This window comes from Hylobates moloch, unplaced genomic scaffold, assembly GCF_009828535.3.
Source record: "Hylobates moloch isolate HMO894 unplaced genomic scaffold, HMol_V3 SCAFFOLD_5, whole genome shotgun sequence".
Lineage (NCBI taxonomy): Eukaryota > Metazoa > Chordata > Mammalia > Primates > Hylobatidae > Hylobates > Hylobates moloch.
Window position 1 is genome coordinate 90,892,672 of NW_026652280.1, and position 25,049 is coordinate 90,917,720.

Genomic DNA, 25,049 nt, shown 5'->3' on the forward strand with positions numbered 1-25,049 from the left:
ACATGGGTACCCTCTGCTCTCCTTCCTTTTCTTCCTCTCCTTCCCCCTGTCCTGTTCCTGCTCCTCCAGCCCCTTCCCTTGTCCCAAATTAGGCAAATGCACATGCATAGATCAACCCAGCCCTGAGCCACAGAGGCGAGAGTTCAAACAACGCGACCAATTTATAAACAATTTTCTCTGCTACGATTAAGTTACATTTTCCCCAATAGCTGCTTCATTTTCTTGTCAAAAATACACAGTTTTCACATTTGTCTCGCTGCAAGGGTAATTAATTTCCAGACCAAAAGTAAGAACTTAATTTGATACCTGCAAGGATTATAAACTATTTCAAGCTGTTGTTTACACAAAATCAAGAAAATTCGTTCTGTTTGCAATTATGTTAATGAGGAAATAGAGTGGGTATTTTTTTTTTTTCAGGGAACTCGGCATAATTTTGCCATTACCAATGAATTAGTTTAAAAACGTCTGCTGCTGCTGCTGCAAACCCCTCTACAGCTATTTTTAAGGTGACCCCAGTGAGGAGGCCCCACAGACAGCTGAGGATCCCAAGGAAGGCTTTTGTGGGAACAGCTCAGATGACCATGGGCAGGTGAGTTCTGAGGACTGGGCACAACCCCAGGTGGTTGGCAACTAGCTGGGTCTGTAGGTGGGGCTGAGGAGTCTTCTTAAAGCCCTCCTGATGCCAAGCTGAAAGGAGGTGACCAGGAGGGTAAGGGTGGTAGGGAACCCAGGGCATGGACGGTCCAGCCCCTTCCTCTTAGACAACCATTCCCGGGCCCTGGGCTGCCATGTGGGTTTGCACCATGAAGGCTTGCATGGGCCTGGGCCACAAGTGGGGGCACTGAGGGTGGGAAAAGAGGCTGCTCTCAGGGTTGAGGAGAGACACCCCTAACTCAAGACTCAGCATTGTCCCATGGCCGCTGTGGATGGCTGTGCAATTGGGTCCCCTGTGAGGGTGAGAGGGCTGAACTTGGCCTGGAAAGGGGCTGCATCTGCCCACTGCCGTGCCCTAGGTTGGCCATGACCCTGAGCAGCCTGGGCTGCCTGGGCCAACCTGGAGGCTGACGCAGTACGCAGGGCAGGTGCCCAAAGGGAAGAGGTATCCCCTGTGCCTGGGGGAACCGGCTGGCTTCACAGGATGGGACACTCGAGCTGGGTGCCGAAGGCCATGTGGTCAGGGTGAGGCAGGCTCCCAGGGGAGGGAGTGCAGGCACAGGCAGGGGGCTGTAAAAAGGCCCCGCATGCCTGAGAAGGGGCAGAATGGAGGAAGTATGGGGCACCGGGGGAGGAGGCCAGGCTACACTGTAAAGGGCCCTGCTGCACAGAGAAGGCAAAGAACCTTCAAGACATACAAGAAGGCAGTCAGATGCTCGTGGGGAAAGGGCCCCGGAGCTCCTGGGCAATGGTGGTGGGTACACAGGGGCAGGTGGCCAGGAGGTGCAGGGCTGGTACAGCCACGGGAGTCTGGGGGTTTCAGAAGGTCTGCGAGGAAGAGGCCAGCCAAGCCCGACCTTGATGACACAGCAGCTGGAGCTGGCATCACCGAAAGCCCAAGGAAAGATTGTCTTCAGCCTCCTGGCCCTGCTGGGCACAGCTCTAGCTACCCAGTGGGGGACGCAGAGCATGAGGGCTCATTCACGATGTGACCCGCTTGGTCTGCAGGCATGTTGGGGCCCGTTCTTGGCTGGCTGTCACTGGGGAGCTGGGGGCTGGGGCCAGCGCCACCCGGCCTCTCTGTGGCCCAGCCCCCAGCACTGTCCTCCTCTTCACAGGGCCTCCCCCCCGCGCCCCCCCCGAGTCTGCCTGGAGCGGCCGGCATCGAGTCTCTGGGCCGAGTCCTCGTAAATCCTGGGGTGCTGGAGACAGCCCAGGTGAGGCCGTGAACAATGCCCCATTGTGGCCCCGTGGGGACGGTTTGCCACCACTTGCCACCAGCCCATACGTTGTAAAATCTCTCCCCACGGATCTAATTTCGCCTTTCTGGCCCTTGGGGGGTTAGGCCCGGGACAGGCACAGTCTCACTCCACACAGAAACCATTTACGGTTGGGATAAAGGCCGCCTTTATTGGCACCGAATGGCGAACATTTCCTTGCCCCATCGTTTTGTCACCGTCACATCTGTCAGGTGGTGCGGGAGGGACGGCGCAGCAGTGGGGGCCTGTGTGGGGACAAGGACAGGCCGAGAGCCACTGCAGCCGGGAAGAATGGCTCCCAGTCTCTGTCTTCCTGGGAAACCCACGAGGTCTTCCCGGGCCTGTCCACCGCCTGCACCTCAGTGGGCCCATTATCTTCAGGCCCAGCTCTGACGCAGGGAGACACGGCCCTGAGGGCCTGAGTGGGCAGGAACCCGGACACAGGCCCCTTCGGGGCACATTTTCCTTCCCCATGGAGAGGGTGTGTTGGGGTGTTTGTGAGAGCGAGGAAATGAGGACTACTTCTCAGGCCCCATGATAGGCCTGGGTCGGCAGTGGGAAGCCTCGCCTGGCCTCGGGGTATAAAGGCTGAAGGTGGAATGGAGCTGGGAAGATCCAGGAGAGGAAAGCGATGGGTGCTTCCTGCCACCCCGCCATCAATGCCCAGGGTCCTCCATGCTCCCCGGTTTGGGAGGAGCTGTGAGAACTGATGTGGCCGCCTTGGCCTTAGCCAGGCGGTGATCTCAAACAGAGCTTCATCAGCACTGTGGCTGCCATGGGGCAGTGTCACCTGGCAGGGGGCCAGGGGCTGTGCTGGCTTCTGGCGGGACATGGAATGATTTCAGGTGGTGTCCGAATAGTCACTGTGTATTTTGGTATTTATGTTTACGTTTTCACGCATGCCGGGACGAAGTGCATTGCGCCATAAACCAATGGTTTCACAGGTGTCGGTTCTAGGCTCCTGCAGTAGAAGTACTTACATGCACCAAGCACGGTGGGTTCAAGAAAACGTCATCTGAGAAACGTCGGTGGCTCTCAGATATGGAAAAACACAAAGGGTGTCCCTGTGTGAGCAGGGTAGGGGGCCAAAGGCCAGTCTCACCTGGGGAGGGGCCTCCATCTCCAAGCCCTGTGCATGGGGTTGGCCACACTTACCCCCTGCTCCCCCGGCCCCCGCCCCGTGGGAGCCCTGCTTGTGGAGGCACTCAGGGGATGAGAGCTGGAGAGACTCCAGGGCAAGGAAACTGTGGGGTTCCTCATGGACCCGGGGAAAGGCAGAGTCCTGCCAAGTTTGTGGAGCAGAAAAATATTGTTTCTTGCAAAACGGCAGGGAAGATTTGGCGGGATCTGCAGCTGGGGGCTGGGTGTCACCATGGCAACGGAAAGCCAGAAGCCGGCAGAATTAGGGGCAGGCTTCTGATTTCTAGGGATGCTGGCCAAGCCCCAGGTGAGCCCCAGTGGGTGTGGGGTAGGGTGGTTTAGATCAGGGGCCTGCTCAAGCCAGGTTGGGTTGGGGGAAGCTCAGTGGGGCCCACTCTGGGCCCAAGCATGACTGTTTCTTTAGCAATTACTGTGTGACTGGGTGTCAGGTTGGAGGAGGAGGATCCCCTCGGCTCACAGCTCAGGCTCTTTTTGCTCCATAACTTCAATTTTAGGGAAAGAGAGAAACGAAGTGGGATACACAAGACACCTGAGACCCTGGGGCCCTGTCCATGGCCTCCCCAGACATTGGTGCAGTGCCCCAACTGTAGGTCTGGCAGTAGCAAGGACTGCTCTGAGCTCCAGCCCGAGGTGAAGGCCTCCAGTTCATAGCCACCAGTCCTACCTCATCCCTACAGCACCCAAGAGGTGGGGGGTAGGGGTGGCGAGATACGGAGACTGATGCAGCGGAAGGTCAAGTGATGCCCTGGCTTCTTGGCTGCTGTGGGGTGGAGTTGAGTGGGACGTGGGAAGAGGTGGCGAGTTAGATGGGAAGGCCCCTTGGACCCCATCCAGCATCTTTGGGGGCCCGGCTGGGCTCAGGGCTGAGTCACATGAGCCTGCTTCTCCCCTGTGCCGCCCCTGACCATGGCCTCCCTGAGGCTTCCCTCGCTGCCTTCCCATCTCTTTCACTCCTCCATCGTTTTCTTTTCCACCTGATCTCTAAGCACTGGGGTTTCGGTTGCCTGCCAAGTCCAAATACAGCTCTGGACCCTCCTGACCCTCCTACCTCAGCACCCCTCTGAGCAAAGCATCCCCACGTGGGGGCTCACAGCAGAAGCCTGGGGTCCTTCTCCAACCTCTCTCCCCTTAGTCTGCTTGTTCTCATCGGTGGGGCCAGCAGACTGGGGGCTGGCTCCCCAAGGTCTCCACCCTAGTCCAAGGTGCTGACGCCATCCCTCATCCCACAGCAGCCTCTCACCACTCCTGGAACTGCACCCTCACCTCTATGTAACCCTCATCCCATGAAGCCGGAGCCACCCCTGGATCCTTTGCCCGGCTGGGCCATCCCTCGCTCACCAGCTCTGCCTCACCTGCTCTCATGGCCTCAGGAGGACGTGCCCTCGTGCCCTAGGGCCTTTGCAAGGCTGCACACACTGGACACTGTTCCACCCTGTGTCACCCTCCTCCTCACTCACTCCTGGTTGGCTCTGGGCTCCTGACTCCACTGACTGGGAAAACCGAGTACTTTCTTCTTCACACAGACAGATATGTAATTACGGGTCACTATGTGCGTTCCCCTGCCCAGCCATGGGGCTGTGCATTCTAAGGAGCAGGGGCCAGCTCATCCTGCTCACACTGCAGCCCCAGGCAGTGGCACAAGGTGAATGAATAAATGCACACAGTGCTTCAGAAGGATTCCTTTGCTTTTTTCCTCTCTGCTCCTGTGACTTCTGGTCCCTCCATCCCTCCAGAAGGGCCTCATTAAAAAAAAAAAATACTTTTTGCTTTTATTTTTAGAGACAGGATCTCACCGTGTTGCCCAGGCTAGAGTGCAGTGGTGTGATCATGGCTCACTGCAGCCTGGAACTCCTGAGCTCAAGCGATTCTTCTAACTCAGCCTGCTGAGTAGCCGGGACTACAGGCACACACCATCACGCTTGGCTAATTTTTTATTTTTATTTTCATAGAGACGGGGTCTCGCTATGTTGCCCAGGGTGGTCGTGAACTCTTGGCCTCAAGCCATCCCCTCTGTCTTGGCCTTCTAAAGAGCTGGGATTACATGTGTGAGCCACCGTGCCCAGCCTCAGTTTTGAGGATATTCCTGGGTTCTGGAGAAAGCTCGGAGCCCTCACATGACCCTGCTAGTGCAATTTCCAACCATTATTGTATATGGTCCCTCTCAGTAAGAGGGGATATCACAGAGCCTTAGAACAAGACCCCTTGTGTTTGTCGGGTGCACCCAGGCGGGCCCTGCCTGATGCCCATGAGGCTGAACCCATTTGTAGCCCAGTGAGGATGGGTGGCCAGGTAGCACGAGTCACCCAGGCATCAGCATCTCCTCAGCAGCTCCTGCCCTGACGGGGTGTTCACCCTGTTGGACAAGCATCCCTGTGCGGGCAGCAGACAGGCAGCCACCTTGCCGCCCACACAGATGGCTCTTATGTGCCTGACCTGCGGCTCCCAGGGGGCGGGGAAGAGAGGGGGCGCTGTGCACTACGACACCTATGTGGGGGACTGGGGGCAGGGAGGGGGCGAGGGGCAGGGGGCTGCGTGCTGGCCCCGCTGTCAGGCTCGCCTTACTCAGCTAATCCTGAACATGCAAGAACAACGCTGCTAAAGCCATGAGCTGGATCTCAGCCCTCCCGGGCCTCAAGCCCCCATCTCCTCTAATTGAGGCCTCACAGGGTGGTCTGCGCCCCCAGGCTCCCCCTTGTCCGTGGCTCTGGCCAGTGCCTCCTGCTGTTGCCAAGGTGGTCCAGGCACTGCCTCAGCCCGCACCCCACAACCGCTGTGCCCTCCGCCCAGAAGGCTCTTCCTCTAGATATCCATAGGACGCGCTCCCTCACCCGCACAGACCTTTTCCTGGCAGCCCACACACCCTGCAACCTCTTCTTGAAAGGCCTGGGTCCGACCTGATGGAGAGTTTCTCTTGCGCAAAGGGAAGAAGGGTCACGGCCCCGCCCCCCGTATCCACCTGGCGCTTTCTACCTTTCTGAGAGCAGAGGCCACTGTAAAAGGGACCCTGTGCTGGGGGTTTTCTGGGTGCTGGACTTGTGGGCACACCCCATCCACTACTGCCTGGTCCACACACTGGCTGCTGTTTCACAAAGATCTGGTGGTCAGAGGGGCTCCAGGTTTGAGAAGGGCCCTCAGAGAAGCATCCTCGTCCTATTCCTGCAGCGTCTTCCACACTTGGAGAGAGGTTCAGGCCTACGCTGCTCTGGGCCGCAGGGCCACCCCCTGGAGGCCGCGGGAGTGCGGGAGGGGACGCTGGGCCTGCAGGGGTGGAGGAGGGACCCGGGAAGGCATGAATGGAAGCGCCGGACCAGGGCGGGAAGCAGCGGACGCGGAACGGGGTGGGGAGGGCTCAGGTTGCCAACCCAAACAGCCCAGCGCGCCTCGGCCCCGTGTTTAATCCACAAAAATTTCCATCTGCCTCTGGAGCACTCGGAATCCGGGCAACGAAAGGCTGTGCGCGCGGCAAAGTAAACACCGGCTCCGTGCAGGGACTGCCGTGCGCTGCGTCCCAGTTTTAAACGTCAACGTCAGCCATTTTGTGGACGCCACCGTCCAAAGTGAGGCGGAAGCCCCCACCTGCGGGCTCGGAGCCAGGGCAGGAAGCCGGTCCCACTGCCCGGAGCGGCGCGGCGAGGACCTGGGCATCCACCTGCCGCCAGCGCCACATCTGACCTGGTGCCAGAACTCCAGCCCGGGAGGCCCAGGCCCCCCACCCCCACCCGCAGCTACCGCCAAGCCCCTGCACAACGTCGGGGTCCACACCTGACAGGGAGGGCCCGGGACGTGCTGGACCTGTGCCGCCGGTTCGCCCCGTCCTTCCTTCACCGCCCGCGGTTTCCCAGCCCAGTCGGCACGGCCAGGTCCCCTCCCCGAGAGGGAGGGGAGGCTCGGGTCGGGACATCTATTTTTGGTGGTGACCAAGCCACTGCTTAATATGCAGAACCGGCTGGGGGCAGGCTGTGCCCTGACCCACGGGGTGACAAGTTTAAAAAGGGGCCCATTTTGACCAAAATACATGTTTTTCTGATGTTGGCCAGGGCAGCCAGGCAGGGTTTGCCGCACAGACAAGGCTCTGCACCGCCCTTACGCCCTGGCCCCTGCAGACGGCCAGCCCAGCCGGACTCCCGCAATTGATGCTGTCGATTATAGATCCGCACACGGTGCCCAGTGAGGGCTCGGCCACTGCGGGCTCCGGCCACCGTCCTGCTCGGGCACCTGACACGCCCCTGCCGCCTGCTGTCCTATCCCAGCCTCTCTCTGAAGCAGTTGCACTCACAGAAGTTGACACACACTTGAGCTGAATTTTTAAAAAGACTTAAATTTCCTCTCTGGCCAACATTGGAGGCCTATAAATAGAGTCATTCAGGAGAGGCTTGAGAGTGGCAATTGTCCCCCACAGGCAGGCTAAGAGAGAAACACCCCAAGAAAGAGAGACACTAGTGTGGGGAAAAGAACAGTTCTTGGGAGATTGCTGAGGGTACGAGAAGCAGTAAGACGCTGGATAGCTGGGTGTGGGGGGAACCAAGACCTGGATTCAGGAGGCCTGGCCAGGGCCACGTAGTAGGGTTGAGGTGGAACTTGAACTTGCAGAGAGGCCCCTGATGCCATCCTCATGTTCACACCCTCTGAGCTCTGCCATCAGCCAAGCAGGCCTCCTGGGCCAGGAGCTTGTGACACTGCCCATGCCACAGGGCCTTTGCATGTGAGCGATCAGCATAGTGGTGCCTGTCCCCTCCACTGGGGGCCAGGAGGCTGAGGCACTGAGAGCCCACGTGACTCGCCAAGTCTCACAGCCATTGCGTGTAGGGGACAGAGCTTGCACCCCAGCCACTGGCTCCAAAGGCGCAAGAGGAGGTCAGGCTTTTGCCCTGTGTGGGATGGGAAGAGGGTTTGTGTGTGGTCCTGTGTGCACAGCTGGATGCTGGGTGTGGATGGGCCACACCTGGATGAGGACCCTGAGTGATGAGCCCCTCCTATGGGGTTCAGGGTCCCATGGGTAACCAAGGGTGACAAAGTGAGACTGCACCTGCAGGATGGGGCTTGGCCTGGCTGTCTCAGTAGGTGCTGGGCCAGGCTAGGGCACTGCTGCCAGGGCTGTCCAGAGCAGTAGAACCAGAGACAATGCCAACTCCTGGTGTCACCGAGTGGTGTCACCGAGTGTAGACAACCCCAGCAGAGGAGGACGGGAGCCACATCAGACAGGCTTCTCTTCTGAGCTGGCGCTCTCCACAGTCCCATCACCCAGCGGCACTTAGTGGGGGGCTGTCTCTGTGGCGGGTTGAGGGTCATTTGGGCTCATGGTATGGCAGAGGGTCATTGGGATATGATCTGGGGGTCATGACTTAGGGGTCAAAGGGATATGATCCCCTCCAGGTCCCTGGACAGGGCTGGAATCTGCAGCTGACAAGTGCCCTTTGCCAGCCTCTGGCAACCTCATGGCAACCTATCCGAGGGTGGGAGGCACAGAGAGGAGCCTCTGAGTGGGGAGGACCTCACGGGATGTTAGGATTGGGGGTGGTCCTCCCAGGGGAGATCAGAGGACCAAGGTGGGACCTTGTTTCTGAGGCTCCTTTTCCCATCACACTCACCTCCACGTGAAATCACTTTACTAGGGGAAAAAGAAACACCTCGAAATGAGCACACCAACTACCTGACGCATCTCAATCTTGGACAAAGCGAGAAATCATGGTGGATCTCAGAGCCAAGCCCACGGTGGTCCCAGTGCCCAGGAGCTGGGCCTGGGAAGGGGGAGGCCAACAGCCCCAGCATCCCGGAGCGCAGCTGTCCCCTGGCCTCCCTTCCCAGCTGCGTCCTGGGTGGTGTGGCTCCACAGAGATGCGATCACGTTCCTTGGCAACTTTGGTTTCTTACTTAGCGGCACATCAACAATATCCCTCCCGAGCAATGACTGCCAGCAAAAGCTCATCCGTGGTTGGCACTGGGGCTGCGGCGTCGAGGTGTCTCAGCATATATCACGCTTCTCTATGGACAAACAGATGGCTTTGAGCTTGTTGCATGACAAAGCTTGCATGCAAAGCCTGACCCTGGTGCTTTTCTTTCCTAGGAGTGACGACAGGTTTCTAGTTTTCACAGGCAGTGCTAGAGTCCCTTCTAGGAGTTGTTACTTTAGTAATTCCCACTTCCTAGTAAGACAGAAGAGTGTCTGCTCTTCTGCACCCATGCCAGCACAGGGTATCATCATTTTCCTACATTTTGACTTTCGGGGTGTGCATTCCCCTGGCCACTGGTGGGGCCACTGTCTTTCCAAAGAAGGTTGTGGGCAGAGCTGGGCTGCGATTCAGAGGTGTCTGCTGAGCCTGGTTCTAGGTGTGGCCTTTGAGGGTAGCCTGGAGTTGGGGGCGGGTACGGGGCCTCAGTTCCTGGCCAGGCAAGCCATGATGGCTATGAGAATGCCAGGTCTGAAGGGCTCCCACCTCAGGCTCCCTGGGAGCAGACTCAACCTGGCCCCAGGGGCCTCCTGCAAGCCTCCCCGGAGCTTGCTGGGCACAGGGACTCCCTGGCAGACACACCCACCCCTGCGCAGGAACGGGGTGGCGGTACTCAGCGTCAAACGCTGCTTTCATTATAGGTTTATCTTTGGAACCCCAGACAAAACAGGGCTTGTGTGGTTTGACTGAAGGGCAGCCCCTCAGGACTCCGCCATCCACTAAGACGGCTCCTCAGGAAAGAAAAAATACACTAACCTTAAAATAACCAGTTCCCAGAATAGCAAACTAATGACGGCTTCTAAAGGGAGCCCTTTGATCAGTCAGAGCCCCCGCCTTTGCCTATTTACGGCCCTGTCACTCAAGAGCAGCCCAGCAGCAGAGAGAGGAGTGTTGGGTTGGGGGTGGGGGGGGGTGGGGTGGCGCAGAGGGGAGGGGGAGCTGCTGAGGAGAGGCAGGTCTGGGGCTGCCAGGGCAGTTCAGGCTGCCTAACTTTCTGATGCAACCAGCCCCTCAGTGGCAAGGTGCTCCCTGGCCTCTGAGACAGCCTGGAAGTGTGTCCTGCATGCACCGATGCACGCTTCTCACAGTCTCCTGAGCAGCACCTTCCAGTTGTGAAGCTACACCAGGGAACAGACCTGGCTGCAGAGAACCGGAAAAGAACCAGAATCCCAAGCGGACGTTCCTTAGGGACCTCGGGGAGGTGTGGGTCATGAGCTCTGGGGACTCGAGGCAGGGGAACTTGGGGAAGATGCTGTGGAGAAGGAGCCCAGGAGGGGTCTGCAGGGATGCATCTCTGTTGGGGGCATGGGGTGGACAGGGGCACTGGGGCCATGAGATGGCAACTACTAGAGTGTGTTCTCCTGTACGGTCCCTGCCATCCACATTCACCACATTCTATGGGCACTCACTGAGCATTTCCCTGGGCCTGGCCTGGGTAAACGTTGGGGGAGCCACACTCACCTCCCCACAGGCGTGCACGGCCATGCCTGTCCAAAGCAGCACTGTCCCATAGCTGAATCTGTGTGGCACAGCACTTAAAAAGTGGTGACTGAGACCCAGGAATGGAATTTTCATTTCATTTTAATAAATTAAAATTAAAATTTAAAGATAGATCCTTCATTCAGTTATTAGAAAACACTTCAGTATGTTTGAAATGACTTAGGCATGGGAATCTCCTTTTTCAATGGTAAATTTTATGAAATCTAAATACAGACCAAGTCGTTCTAATGAAAACTCAGTGTCTAAATTGAAATGTGTAAAATATGCAGTGGCTTTTGAAGACCCAGTATGAAAAAGAAGAATGTCAATAATTTTAAGAGTTTTAAAAATGTTAATTATATATTGAAATGATATTTTGGATCTATTGGGTTAAATAAAATATATTATTGTAATCAATTTTACCTATTTCTTTTAAATTAAAAAAGTGGCTATTAGAAAATTTAAAATTATATCTGTGGCTAGCATGGATGAGCTGACCAGGAAGTAAGGGAGGTTAGAGGCTGAAAACTCAGTGAGAGTGGAACCCCAGTGGTAATAGGGGCCCTGAAGGTATTTGATGAGTGAGATGAACTTGAGCTTTGGTTTCACCAGGAATAGATGGTTATGTGTCAAAGCCCAGACCTGTCCCAGGAAGTCTCATAGCAGAGACTTACATAAAACTGGGACCCTCAAAGGGCTCTACTTTCATTGTGAGGGCCAATGAAAAATCTCCTACTCCCTGAGAAGACTGTAAGGAAAACTGCATTACTGCTAAGAGAAGGAGAACAAGTTCTGTCCTGGAAAGTCATATTCACAAGCTAGTCCATGCTCAGCTTGGAGGCTTGAATTCATACTACCTAAGTGGCCTAGAAAACTTTGAGCCTAGAATTGAAAGTCCAGGCTGGCAGTACACCCACATTTGTGGCAATGGAAGGGGTAAACATGATTCCTCCCTGAGGACCCCGACTTCACACCAGACTTCAAAAAGTCCCACAGATAAATTTTCAGATATGTAAGTTTACAATTAAAAAAAAAACAAAAAACAGAAAGGAAATGAAACACCATGAATGAGAGTCAGCAGAAGAAAAAATCAAACAGGGAGGTGAACTCAGAAATACTTTAGATACTGGAATTAAGAGAAGCTCAATATAAATAGCCATATTTAATACACTTCAAGAAAATTTTAAAGTTTGAACATGCAAGTAAAGAGGAAGATACAATTAAAATGACCTATCAGATATGCATAAGAACCCAAGAGAACTTTTATAAATAAAATAATAATAATTGAAGTTTAAAATTCACTGAACAGTTTTAACAGCAGATTAAACACAGTCGAAGAAACAACTAGTGAACTGGAAGATGGATTCCAGAATACAGTACAGAGAGACAAAGTGATTTTAAAAAAAAAAAGGTTAAGAGACATGAAGGGAAGTGAGATGGTCTACTACTGGCCAATAAAAATTTCAGAAGGAGATAATGAGACTGAAGTGAAATCTTGGAAGTATTAACTGAGAATAATCTAGAACTGATGAAAGACACCAAAGCACTGAGTAAGGTAGCTCAGGCAGAACAAAAGAAACCTATTAACACATCCTAGTGAAAATGCAGACTAGAGTCAAAGGAAAGATCTTTTTTTTTTTTTTTTTTTTGAGAAGGAGTCCCCCTCCGCCGCCCACCAGCAGATCGCACGCAAAGAAAAATGCGCCACTGCAATCCAGCGCCCTCCCGGATTCACGCCATTCTCCTGCCTCAGCCTCTCCGAGTAGCTGGGACTACAGGCGCCTGCCACCACGCCTGGCTAATTTTTTGTATTTTTAGTAGAGACGGGGTTTCACTGTGGTCTCGATCTCCTGACCTCGTGATCCGCCCGCCTCAGCCTCCAAAGTGCTGGGATTACAAGCGTGAGCCACCATGCCCGGCGAGTCAAAGGAAAGATCTTAAAGGCAGCCAGAGAAAAAAGATAGATTGTCTTCAAAGGAGCAACAATTCATCATGTTCATTCTCAATGGTAACAGTGGAAGCCAAAGGATAGTTCAATAACATTTTTAATGTGCTAAGAAAAAAGAATTTTGATAACCTAAGGCCTATAATTTTATAATTGGTGGAAATATTTTTTAAGATGACAGTAAAATGGTCATTTGCAGACAAAATCTGAGAGTTTTTCACTGAAGAAAATTTAAATGAATCCCTCAGTCACATAAAAAGGTAATCCCAGACGTAAGATCTGAGACAAAAAAGAAATAACAAATGACAAAGAGGCAAATGGGTGAGTAAATTTAAACAAACATTGATTGTATAAAACACTACCAATTAGTGAGTTAAAAATTAAACACAGTTCAACTAAAATATACAATAGCAAAGTACTAAGTCAGGAGGAGAATAATTGAAGTTAAAGTGTTCTAGAATCCCTATTTTATTACAGATATGGGTAGATATAGCAATTACTTCTGATATATATTCATTTAAAATGTTCTAGGTTTACCTTTACAAGAATGGTAGTAGAATACATAACTTCAAAACCAGTAGAGAGAAAAGTAGAATGAGAAGTAATAATCTAATGAGAGGCAAGAAAGAGGAGAAAAATAAATATTACAGATTTAGTACAAATGGAAAGCACAAAATACACTGCTAGAATTCAATCCAAATCTATTAGAAATTATATTAAATGTAAATGTACTAAATGATTTTTAAAAAACTCAGTAATATAGTGTTTACAAAAGACAAACCTGAAATCCTATGGTTGTAGGATTAGAAAGAAAAGGATTTAAAAATCTGACATCAAAGTCAGAAAAGAAAACCACACCAGTATCCTTTATGAATATAAAGTACATTCTTTTTTTTTCTTTCAATCAGCTTTCCTAGGTTGAAGATACAAACATTCTTAACAAAATATTAGCAAACCAAATCCAGCATCATATAAAAAGGGTTATATATCATGCCCACGTAGGATATATTCCAGAAATGTGAGATTGGTTTAACACCTGAAAATTAATGTATTATACCAAATCAGTAGAATAAGGAATAAAAACCACAGGATCATCTCACTAGACACAGAAAGAGCATTTGACAAAATCCAATATCCATTCATAATAAGAGCTCTCAACACACTAAAAATAGAAGGAAATATTCTCAACATGATAAAAGGCATCTATGGAAAACTCAGAGCTAATGGAAATTGATTGAATGATTTTCCCCACAAGATCTGCTCTAGCACTTCTATTCAATATTTTTTTTTGAAGTTCAAGCCAGTGCAATTAGGCAAAACAAAGGAATTAAAGGCATCTGATTGGAAGGAAGTAAAAATTGTCTTTATTGACACAAGACATGATCTTATATGTAGAAAATCTTAAGAAATCAATAGCAACAACAAAAATGGCTAAAGCCAAGAACACAAAAGTCATAGTTTACGAGATTGACATCAAAATTTAATGTTATTTCTATATACTAGTAATGAACAATTAATTCAAAATGAAATTAAGAAAACAATTCCATTAACACTAGCATGACAAATAAAATATTTATGAGTAAATGTAACAAAAGAAGTATCAAATTTATATGCCCCAAACTGCAAAATATCACTGAAAGAAATTAAAGTAGATCAAATAAATGGAGAGATATACCATGTTCATTGATTACAATACTCAATTTTGTTAATTTGTCAATTTTCCCCAAATGGATCTATAGATTCAACACAATGCCTATCAAAATCCCAGCAGGGATTTCTTTTTTAATTCACAGGTTGAAGCTAAAATTTATATGAAAATTCATAGGAATTAGAATAGAAACAATTTGTAAAAAGATGAACAAAATTAGAAAACTTACATAATTTAATTTTAAAACTTACTGTAAACCTACAATAATCAAGACAGTATAGTATGGGTTTACAGAAAGGCATATAGACTTACAGAAAGGCATATAGACCAACATAATATAATTGAAAATCCAGAAATAAACCTATAAATTTATGGTCAATTGATTTTTGACAAAGAAGCCATGATAATTCAAAGGAGGAAATGGAGTATTTTCAACAAATGTTCTGGGGCAATTGGATATCCATAAGTAAGAATAAAACAAAACAAATCTAGACTTTACTTCATATCATACCCCCAAATTACCTCAAAGTAAATATAGACCTAAATGTAAGAGCTAATTCTATACAACTTCTAGAAGGAAACAAAACAAAACAAAACAAAACAGGAGAAAATGTTTATGGCTTTGGATTAGGCAGAGTTCTTAGATAAAACATCAAAAGCCTGAGCCATGTAAGAAAAGACAAATTGGACTTCATTAAAATTAAAAACTTTTGTGATTTAAAAGATGTGATTAAGGAAATGAAAAGACAGCCACAGAATGGGAGAAAATATTTGCAAGTCATAGATCTGATAAAGGACTTGTATCCAGAACATATAAAAAACCCTTGCAACTCAATAATAGAACAGACTACTTAATTAGAAAATGGGCAAGAGAGTTGAATAAACATTTCACCAAAGAAGACTATGAATGGCTAATAAGCACATGAAAAGTGGCTCAACATCATTAGTCATTAGGGAAATGCAAATCAAAACCACAATGAGATACCATTACATACTCACTAAAAGGGCTAAAATAGAAAAGACCATGTATTTGCAAGGCTGTGGAGAAAGTGGAACCTTTATACTTTACTGGTGAGAAAGCAAAATGGTATAAATCCTTTGGAAACAGTTTAGAAGTTTCTTAGAAAGTTAAACAGAAATTTGCCCTATGCCTTCTCAGTAATAATAGATCAAGCAGATAAAAACATTCCAATGAGAGTATAGAAGATTTGAACAGACCAATTAACAAGCTTGTTCCAGTGGATATGAACATAACACTGCACCCAACAATGTCAGAATATACCTTGTTTTCAAGTACAGAAGGCACATTTACAAAAATTGACCACATTTTTGCCGTAAATCATATTTCAAAACATTCTAAAGGATTAATATCATATGGATTGCTTTCTCTGACAAGAGGGCAACATTATGAGAAAGCTGTGCTACAGTTATAACAATGACAAAAACCACATTGCTACAGAACTCCTAGGATAAACAAGAGATCATAATGGAGATTAGAAAAATACTAAAGTGAATGAAGATTAAAATTAAATGCCATATATCAAAATGTGGGAGATGTAGTTTGAATGATATTTAAAGGAAAAATGTATAACCTTAAATGCATACCTTAAAAATTTAGAAAGCCATGAGATTAACAGTGGTTAGAAAAATTAAATCAAAAAGGAAATTTAGGAAGCCTGAAAATTAAGAATTATCCTATTCTTCATTTAGAGAGGTTAGAGAAAGAACAGTATATTAAGGCCAAGTAAATAGAAGGAGTAAAATAAACAGAAGTAAATGAAACAAAACAAAATCACAATAGAGAGGATCAACAAAGCCAGAAGTCCACTAAACATTTAATAAGACAGGAGAATAGTGTCAGGTTTGATCACTAAGGGGGAAAACAGTGAAGGCACAAATAAATAATATTGAGAATAAAAAATGGGACTAAATGCTAATGGATGGACATTAAAATAATAATAAATGCCAATGAACATGGAAACTAAAATGAAATGTATAAATTCCTAGAATATATAACTTATCAAAACTGATACAAGAAGAAATAGAAAACCTGAACAGTCCATAATTATTAGCCATTGAATCAGGAATGATGAATCTTCCCACAAAGAAAACACCAGGCCTAGATCTCCTTACCTTTAAATTCCACCAAACATTTGAGGAAAATAAAATTCTAATCTTAGACAAAATATCCCAATATAGGAAAAGAGGGAACACTTCTTAACTTAGTCTGTGAGGCTCACATACATTTGACACCAAAACCTGATGAAGACCATACAAGAAAGGAAAATTATGTCATGTATGTATCTCACACATAAATACTGGCACAAAAATTCTGATATATTAAATATTAGTAAGTGAGATTTCAGCAGTGTTTAAGAAATAATATACAATGTGAAGGATTGGTGGGTGTGAGGAGAGGCCGGAGACCGCATATATGGCTGGAAAAATAATCCAAGTAACAGATGATAAAGGCCTGAACTCAGCAGGGGTTGGGCTGAAGGGAGAGGATGAACAGCAGCAAGGCGGCTCTGGGGGTGCAGCTCGGGGAACTGCCCAAGACAAAAAAGCCTTGGGGTCCAGCTTGCGGCCTGGTCGATGGAGGAGTCACACTGGAATGAGGGAAAGGGTAGCAGTGTCTGGGGGCAAACACCCAATTCTGGGAGGCTAGGCTGCCTGCATCCTTGAGGTTGGGGTCATGCACGCAGCTTGGTAAAGGCATGGGCAGGGTGTGGTTTTGGAAGTCCCAGGTTGGGGGGCATTCTCATCCTGGAGGCCTGGATTCTGGGACCGGAGGCAGTGAAAGGAGTGTCAGGTGGAGGGGGCCCCTTCCCGCCCAGTGCTTTTTGAACTAGGGCATGGAAACCCAGGACTCCCCTGTGTCCGGCTCTCAGCCATGAACATTTCCGGCAAAAACAGAGAAGAAAGAAACTCTCCCAGCCCACTGTGCTCCTCATATCAGCAAAAGCAGTATGAGCTTAGCTTGCAAAATAAACAGGGCCCAACGTAAACAGTGTGGCAGGACCTGGAGACCAAGCTAAGAATACTTGCTGGGGGAGGAGGGCTACAGCGGCCTCTGCCATCGATTCCTCAGAATGTCTGGGGTATGCAGCCCCCACACAGACTGCCAGCCCTGTGTGGGACTTCAGGAAGCCCAGTGGGGCCAGAGGGGGAGTGGGCAGGGCCAGCTCTCTCCGGACCTCTCCCTACCGCCTGCACTGATCCCTGGCCCACACTGAAGGCCCTGGGCCCTGCTGCTGGCGCCCCCAGCCTGCCCCTGGCCTCAACCCTCCTCAGCCTCTCCATACGGACTTTGGGTGATATGAAACCCCTCCTTGCTCTCTCCACCTCATCTCCCACCCCTGTCTGTGTCTTCCTTGGGACCAGCTCTTCATCTAACTAGCTGTGTGACCTCAGGCGACCACTCAGCCTCTCTGAGCCTGTTTCGCCATCCATAAAAGAGGATTTATGTGGGCATTTGAGCAAATAAGAGTCCTCTCCAGAATAAAGAAGACAATAATCTAAGATGAAAACAGAAAGGGCATGAGGCAGCTTTTGTGACTTTTGACCCTAAGGACATAAGCAGGAGTCAAACCCTCTCATTTGACAAGGGAGGGAGGCCCGCAGGAAGTAGACTCGCTGTGAGGAGGCCCCTGGGTCTGCGGGTGTGGGTGGGTTTCTGCTCTCCACACCCTGGAGAGAGGCAGAACCTGAGCCACGAGGACAGGCACAGGGGTGGAAGGGATCCCTGAGCTACCAGGACAGGCACAGGGGTGGAAGGGATCCCTGGAATGCGGACGTCCTGCAAAGTAGTTGGGAGGTCTGTGTTGGAGCAGACACTGCACTGTCAAGCAAGAGTTTTGACGAGGCTGCAGGACTGTGGCGAGAAGGGAGACCCCCAGACCCCTCTCTCCAATGTGGGTCCTTGGCCAGGACACCAAAGAAGAAGAGGGCTCCCTGCCAGGGAAACTGAGGCCGCCCTGAACAAGCTCAGCTGGCCTGCACTGGTGAACTCCCTGCAAGGGGACACTCCAGGCCTCCCTGATTCTTAGCATGACCCCTTCCAAGAGGGGTGCCAGCCAGCTGTGCATCCCAGAGACCTCTCATCCCATGGCTAGGCAAGCTGGCCTGGGATGGGACTCACTGCACAGCCCAGCTGAGGGGCTGAGCTAAGCTGAGAAAGCAGTTGGAGGCTGGGGCCTTGACTCCCTTCCGGCAGGCAGCCAGACTGGCGGGATGGGGTGGGGGAGGGTGCCAGTGGGGAAGGCCAGGAGCTCTGGCTGGGGTTGGCGGGGCCGGCGGGCATTGGCATCGCTGCACGCCTGCTGGGCCTCCGAGGGCCGGGCGGCTGCTGGATTTCCTGCCCCTACTTCCCGAAGTCAGCAGGATTGCGCTTGGGGTATTTACGGTCCCGATGGCTGCACTGATAATGGAGATAACTTGAGCCAGGCTATGCCACCAAGCCCTCCAGGCCCAGCCAGGCCCTTTCTCAGGGTCTGTCCCTGAGGGGTGTACCAGTCAGTGGCAGGGCAAGGACCGGGTAGGCTACCACCTACCCGCCTAGGTCAGCACAGCTCTGTCAACTCTTTGATGGGCCGCCAGGTTCCAGGTAGACCCCTCAGAGGGGCTGAGATTTAGTGTCGACTGTGGGTGCCACTCACCACCTCAGAGACCCCAAGCAGAGGACTCGAATGTAATGGCAGGGAGCCAGGGCCCACCAGGGCTGTGCGTGCAGAATCTACCAGAATTCTCGTGGCCCCGGCTCAGAGCCTGACAGGGCACCAGGATGTGGCCCCAGCCTTGTTCTTAAACCTTGCCCTAGGGATCAGGGACTCCGGAAAATGCTTCCCTTTGTTGCTCAGATGTGAAGAAATTGGGTGCATAATTTTGTGCCTTCAAGGCCAGCGCTGGCCCCACTGCAGGCCCCCACACCGACCTTGGCTGACTGAGGACTGTGTCCTTGTTCCCAGGCCCCAGCAGGCTGCTGGACGGCCACTGTGCACTTCAGGAGGCCCTGTCTGCCACCCACCATCACCCCCGCAGGATGCCAGGCTCCAGGTCTGGGCTTAAAGGGTGGCCTGTCCCATGGAGCAGGGGCAGAGCCATAAGAAAGGCCTGGGACAGTAGCATAGGCAATGGAACCAGAGCTGGGCAGGGAGTGGCGGGGAAAGGCGGGGGCTGTCCCCAGCGTGTGCTGTCCAGAAAGGGCCACCGACACTCCTGCACGTCAGGGATGTTCACACCCCACCTGCCTGGCTGCAGCCGAGATGGAAGCAGGAGTGGAAGTGGGGGAACGGGGTGCCACTCCCTGTCTCTACCACAGCTTTCCTTGATGTCTAGAAACTCCTGGCCATGCCAACAACACACGGTACCCGGCCCTGCTGTATTGGGTGTGCCAGCCAGGAGTCACCCAGCCCTTGTGCAAAGAGAAAGCGAAGGAAACACCGTGTTCCCCAGGCAGCAGAGAGGGCAAGGCTTCTGGGCCTCTGAGCTTGCCAATCCTGTGAACTGACCTCTCCCGGGTCTTGCTTCCTGTCCTGCCAGATGGGCGCCATCTCCCACTGGGCCATCTGCCTGGCAAAGGCCTGCACCAGCCCTGCTCAGGCCTGTGCTGACAGAGGGTGGCCAGGCCCATGGGACTCAGGGTACTGTGGTCACATAGCCCCATGGGGCCAGGCACCTGAACACCAGCCTTCGCTCTTTCTGCCTGACCCAGTTTGCTGGTCTCAGGGCCCCACAGCCGCCCCAGGCCATGGGCAGATGGTGCCAGGTGGGGAGAGGGTGACGCTGCAGGTCCTGGGGGCCAGGACGGGTGGGGCAGGAGCAGGAGCCTGGGCTGGGCTGTGCCTGCCCCGCCTGCCCGGCTGCAGCCGAGATGGAAGCAGGCCAGAGCCAGGCGTTGCCAGGGAAACCGGGCGGCAGACGCACTCCCTGCCCAACTGAAATTCCTCTATTTTTAGCCTCTCAGCTACTTTCAGATAAAGTCCATGTAGACGGACTTGCTGTTCGGCAAGATAACAGCCCGCTTCAAACCACAGAGACTTCAAAGGGCAGTGGTGGGCTCAGCCATGGGCCCGAGAAAGGCCCTCCCACCGCACAGATCCTCCGGCAGCTCCCAGGGTGCCTGGGGGAGAGGCTCCAGCCTGAGAGACAGAGTGATGGGCACAGAGCCTGGTGGGGAGTGGGGGCCTGGTGGGTTCGGGGTGAACAGAAGATGCCTCTCTTCCCATGAACCCATCCCAGCTGGGCCCTGCATCTCCCTGAGCCCTCAGCTGGCCCCAAGTGGAGGCCCCAGACAGCTGGGCCCAAGAGAAGGCTGGGATGTGAGGCCAGCTCCTGCCACCCTCCACACAGGACACAGACAGGAGGCTTGCAAAGCACAAAGCAGACTATGAGAGGCAGCAGGAAAGAGCTGGGGGAGGGGGCACTTGGTGCCACCTGCCAGTAAAGACGCCACTTGTCAGAGGATGAGAAACCAGCCTGGCCTGGCTCCTTCCATGGGGCACCAATGCCCAGCCAGGTGGGCAGTGGGCCCGGGCCCCTCTTGGGAGTTGCTGGGCAGGCTGCAGTAGGCACTGGAGGGAAGGTGGGGAGGCCTGCAGGAGCTTCACATTCACACGCAGACCACAGGGAGGTGCCTGCTGGCCCCAGGACGCTAACCAGAGCCACTGCGGGCCGGCGCGTAAGCCTACCTTGTCTTCTACTCGGTTCAGGCGGGCGCCAATCGTGTTGCTGCCACGATCCTTGCTCTTTTCTATGGGGGATAAAACACCCAAATCAGGGCCAAGTGCTGGGGTGGGCCGGGGACTTCAACTGGGCTTGGGGAGTGGGGTGGTAGGGCTGGGGGAGGTAGCTAAGAGTCAAAATGCCTAAACCTACTAGGACATTTTTAAAAAGTGTCCTATGACAAAAATACCAGGGGTGGTACGGTGGCCGGGCATGGCTGCAGCTGGGGACCTGAGCTCCATCCTGCTCCACCCTCTCCACCTCTGACCTCCGAGAGCCCTAGGGGGCTGCCTAAGCTGGCCACACTGCCAGCTGTGCAAGCCCATGCCATTCCACTCCCGGGCGGCATAAGCCTGACTCCAGGCTGGGGGACACAGCTGCGCAGCTGCCCCCGTCACACCAGTCCACACTGTGAGCCATGGCTGCAGTTTGCATTTGGGCTAGGGAAACCCCAGGGAATGTGCCTTTTCCCTGTCATTCCCCGGAATGATTCACAGCCCCGTGTCCAGGGGACCCAAGGAATTTGGTCAAGGAGCCAGAAAACCAGCCCCCAGGCTGTGGCCAGGTGCTTCTGTCCCTCTCAACTTGAGCCCTGCAAGGCCTCCACCCATAGTCTCTTGAATTCTGGGCTGGCAGCTCACCCTACCCAAACCCCACCCCAGGCCCATCCCCAGGATCACCCCCTTCTGCAAAGTTGCCCTGGGTTCATGTTTCCACACCCAGAGCCTAACCTCAACGCCCTGGAATTTAAAGGGACCCAGGTAGGTTCTTATGAAACCTGAATATTCCTTTGTGAAACATACTTTGGAGCCACTTTGCTAAGAGTGGGGTCTACCTCCCCTTACTCCCTGGCTTTCATTTCATGTCATGCACTTTGGAGGCCAAATGGCCTGTTCTGACATCATGGTGAGAGCCAGGAAGGCAGAGGCGTGGGAGAGTCCATTGCAGGCTGCTGGGCCCAGAGCAACTGACACAGAAACCCACCTGAGACGGAGATGAACAGTGAGGGCTTCCCAATGGACTGGTCCAGCCTGGGAGAGAAGGAGACAGACACCAGTTCACACCTGGCCCTGGCACTGCACAGATGCACTGCCATCTGTGGGACAGACAGGTTGATGTGCCCAGCAAGACAGTGTACTGCCCTCCCACTCTGGGGACACCCCCGACCCTAAGACCTGCCAGGTCACTCCCAACCCCCCAGAGGGCCATGCTCCTAGGGGGCTGAGCAGGGAGCTCGGAGAGGAGGAGTGGGTGGGCTGCCTCTCAGACTTCCTCCATGGGGGTAGGAGTAGGAGGCAGTGGGTCAGCCATGGGCAAGGCAGCCTGACCCCTCGCCTGTGGCCAGAATGGACACGGGCTCCCAGCCATACCCTGTAACACATGGAGCTAGCTCCCAGGCGAGCCCATCTCGGAGGCACAGCTGCTCTGAGCCTGTGCAGGCCCGGGAGGATGGTGCAACCCCATGGGAACACATTGGCTCCCCACAGTCAGGGTCTCCAGCTCCAAGTCAGTCGGCGGAGACCCGTGGGGTGGGGCCTGGCACCAGGCAGTGTCTTCCCAGGGCTGGGCCCGGCACCTTTCTCAGAGGTGACAGGGAAGGCAGGTGGGCTGGCTGCCGAGTGTCCTGAAGTTGTGGGGAATGTGAAGCTGGTGTCGCTGCCTGAGCAGGGACGGAAGCGGGTGTTTGCTTCCCTTACGCGCCTCCCCTACCCCAACTCCTCCATCGTCTCAGATCCCGGTGGGGACCAAGGCAGAGCTGCCTGGTGGGTTGGTTGTGAATCGTGGCCGTGGCCAGCTGGCCTCCCTCTGCAGGGGTGGGGGTGGTAAGGAGAAGGGGGTGGTTGAGAGGCAAGAACTCAGGGTCTCAGCCCCTCCCTCCTCCTGCACCGCTCATCGTGCAGCTGGGGCTGGGCTGGGCAGGACCCGTGCACCCTCCCTGCTGCCCTTTGGCCGTGCCCACCTCCTCTGCAGCTCTTTGATGCGCACCATGAGGTTGAGGTGGCCCTGCGAGTACTGCTCAATGACGTCCCGCACATCGTAAGGCTTCCGCGCTTGCTGCGGGACAAAAAGACACGCATCACTTCTCCTCCCTGTGCCTCGGCCATGTGGCTCAAAGTGCAGGCAGTGACAGTGTCTGCCCTCGGGAGGCTTGTGAAGACCTGGGAGCTTGCCTATGTGGTGATGGCATAGGCCTGGTTCCAAGTGTGCACAGTAGCGAAGTTTGTCCCCATCAGCTTGGCCACGGGGCTCTGGGTAGTCCTGGGCCATCGGCTCGGCCTCTCTGGGTCCCAGCTTCCTGTCTACTCACCAGCAGGGGCCTGCCCCCTCCTACCTTCCACCCCCCACCGCCCCAGGCTACCAGTCCTGGTTCTCAATGGCTTCAGGAAGAGCTGGCCCCCTCAAGAGGCCAAGGAGCAGCACAGTGCCAGGCACTGACCAGGAGGCACAGCTCTGCATGCCCACTACCTACCTGGGCCCCAGACTGACCCCTGACATGCTCACTGGCTGCAGCCCCCACTGTCCTCAGGGTAGGGAGCGGGTCTACTCTGCATCCTTCCTGGCAGTTTGTGCCAGGCAGCAGGGGTGGCCCCAGATGACAGCCTCAGCCTGCAGCACTTGCTGTGAGTGACAAGCATCTGCTTGGGCTCCCACAGTGGGGCTGGGGCCATGTGAGGCAGGGCAGGGGACCTCAGGGTTCCCAGGCTTGTTGCCAGCTCTGAGCCTATAAGTGGGACTCAGGTGACATCTTGAAACCACAACAGAGAAAACAAAGCATCTCATGATATCAGCAAACCCCAAGCCACATTTGTGGCCTTGCTCCCAAGGGCCTCACTCAGGTGGAGCAGCCAGGCTGAGTGGGGGTTTGATGGCCTAGGAAGGCCTTGGCCCTGCAGGCAAGCCAGCACGTAGGACAACAGACTGCTTCTATCCCAAGAGGCCACTGGGTGACCGGGTGAGGCCCGGGGTAGTCATCATGAGTGCTCAAATAGCCACCTTAGCACTGAGCTAGTGGCTTTCCTGCCTTTTGCTGGGGAATTTGCAAGACCCAAGAGACAAGCCAAGCAGCTTGGTGGGGAGGGGTGGGGCAGGGTCAGCCCAAGTCAGAGGGAGGCAATTGAGGCCAAGGATGAGAAAGGAGGAAGCTCAGGTACCGCTGACGGCCCGGGCTGGGTCTGGGAACATGCCCTCCCTGCCCACCTGCTACCTCTCTTTGGAGTCCTACTCCTGAGACCAGGGTGACCTTAATCTGAGGATGCAGCCACTTCCGCCCTGGGAAGCTGCAAGTTCCCAGACGGGGAGACCCTGAGGTCAGGTCTCCACGTACCCACTTTCAGCTCTAGACACACGTTTGACATGCCCAGGGGTTCTGCCACCAATGCCAGAGGCTTGGTGGAGTTATTACAGCCCACCCAACATTATTTTGGACCCCAGGGATCCCAAGACAGGGCAGAAACCTCCTCCCTACCAAAGGCTGGGCCTCAGAAGTTCAGGGGGTTCCTCTTCCACCTGACACCAGCAGGTAGGGCCCTCACTGGCAACACTAGCCACTCTCTGGGCCCTGAATGGGAGATCCTGAGATCAGGAGGGCTAGGATGGGGCCCGTGTCCTCACAACACAGCTGTGCCCCATGGAAGGAAGGGCCTGCTGTTCCTGGGGCCACACTGGGCACCAGGATCGCCGGCATTGCTCAGAAATGACACACCAAGGCCCGTGATAGGGTCAGGCATGGGGTCGGACTCTAGGCAGACCCTCTGGCCCGCCATGTACTCAGTTTGATAACAGTCATAAAAACCGTACTTATCTACAGGCTAGTAATAACATCCTCAGGCCACAGTTTCTCCTGTCATATGGGAATGCTAAGTCCTTCTCTCTTCTGTAAGATAAAATGCTGAGCCCTGTCTCTCTCTTCTGTAAAAGGGGATGCTGAGCCCTGTTTCTCCTTCCTATAAGATGGAGATGCTGAGTTCTCTTCTATGAAATGGGATGTTGAGTCTTGATTCTCTTTGCTGTAAGATGGGATGCTGAGCCCTGTCTCTATCTTCTATAAGATGGGATGCTGAGCCTTGATTCCCTCTTCTGTAATATGGGATGCTGAACCCTGTCTCTCTCTTCTTTAAGATGGGATGCTAAGCCTCAATCCTCCCCTTCTATAAGGTGGAGACCCTCTGAGGGGTCTACCTGGAACCTGGCTGCCCATCAAGGAGCTGACAGAGCTGTGCTGACCTAGGCGG

General features: G+C 52.8%; 1 protein-coding gene across 5 annotated transcripts in view; it reads right to left on the minus strand.

The window, feature by feature from the left end:
- Nucleotides 1-25,049, minus strand: part of KCNQ1 (potassium voltage-gated channel subfamily Q member 1) — a 396,978-nt gene that overhangs the window by 50,262 nt on the left and 321,667 nt on the right. For all 5 annotated transcript variants that reach the window (XM_058439073.1, XM_058439070.1, XM_032153801.2 and 2 more), the window contains 3 exons: nucleotides 22,778-22,872; nucleotides 21,802-21,848; nucleotides 20,784-20,845 (listed from right to left, as the gene is read on the minus strand). In XM_058439073.1, coding sequence (XP_058295056.1) covers nucleotides 20,784-20,845; nucleotides 21,802-21,848; nucleotides 22,778-22,872 — 204 coding nt within the window. The remainder of the gene's footprint in view (nucleotides 1-20,783; nucleotides 20,846-21,801; nucleotides 21,849-22,777; nucleotides 22,873-25,049) is intronic.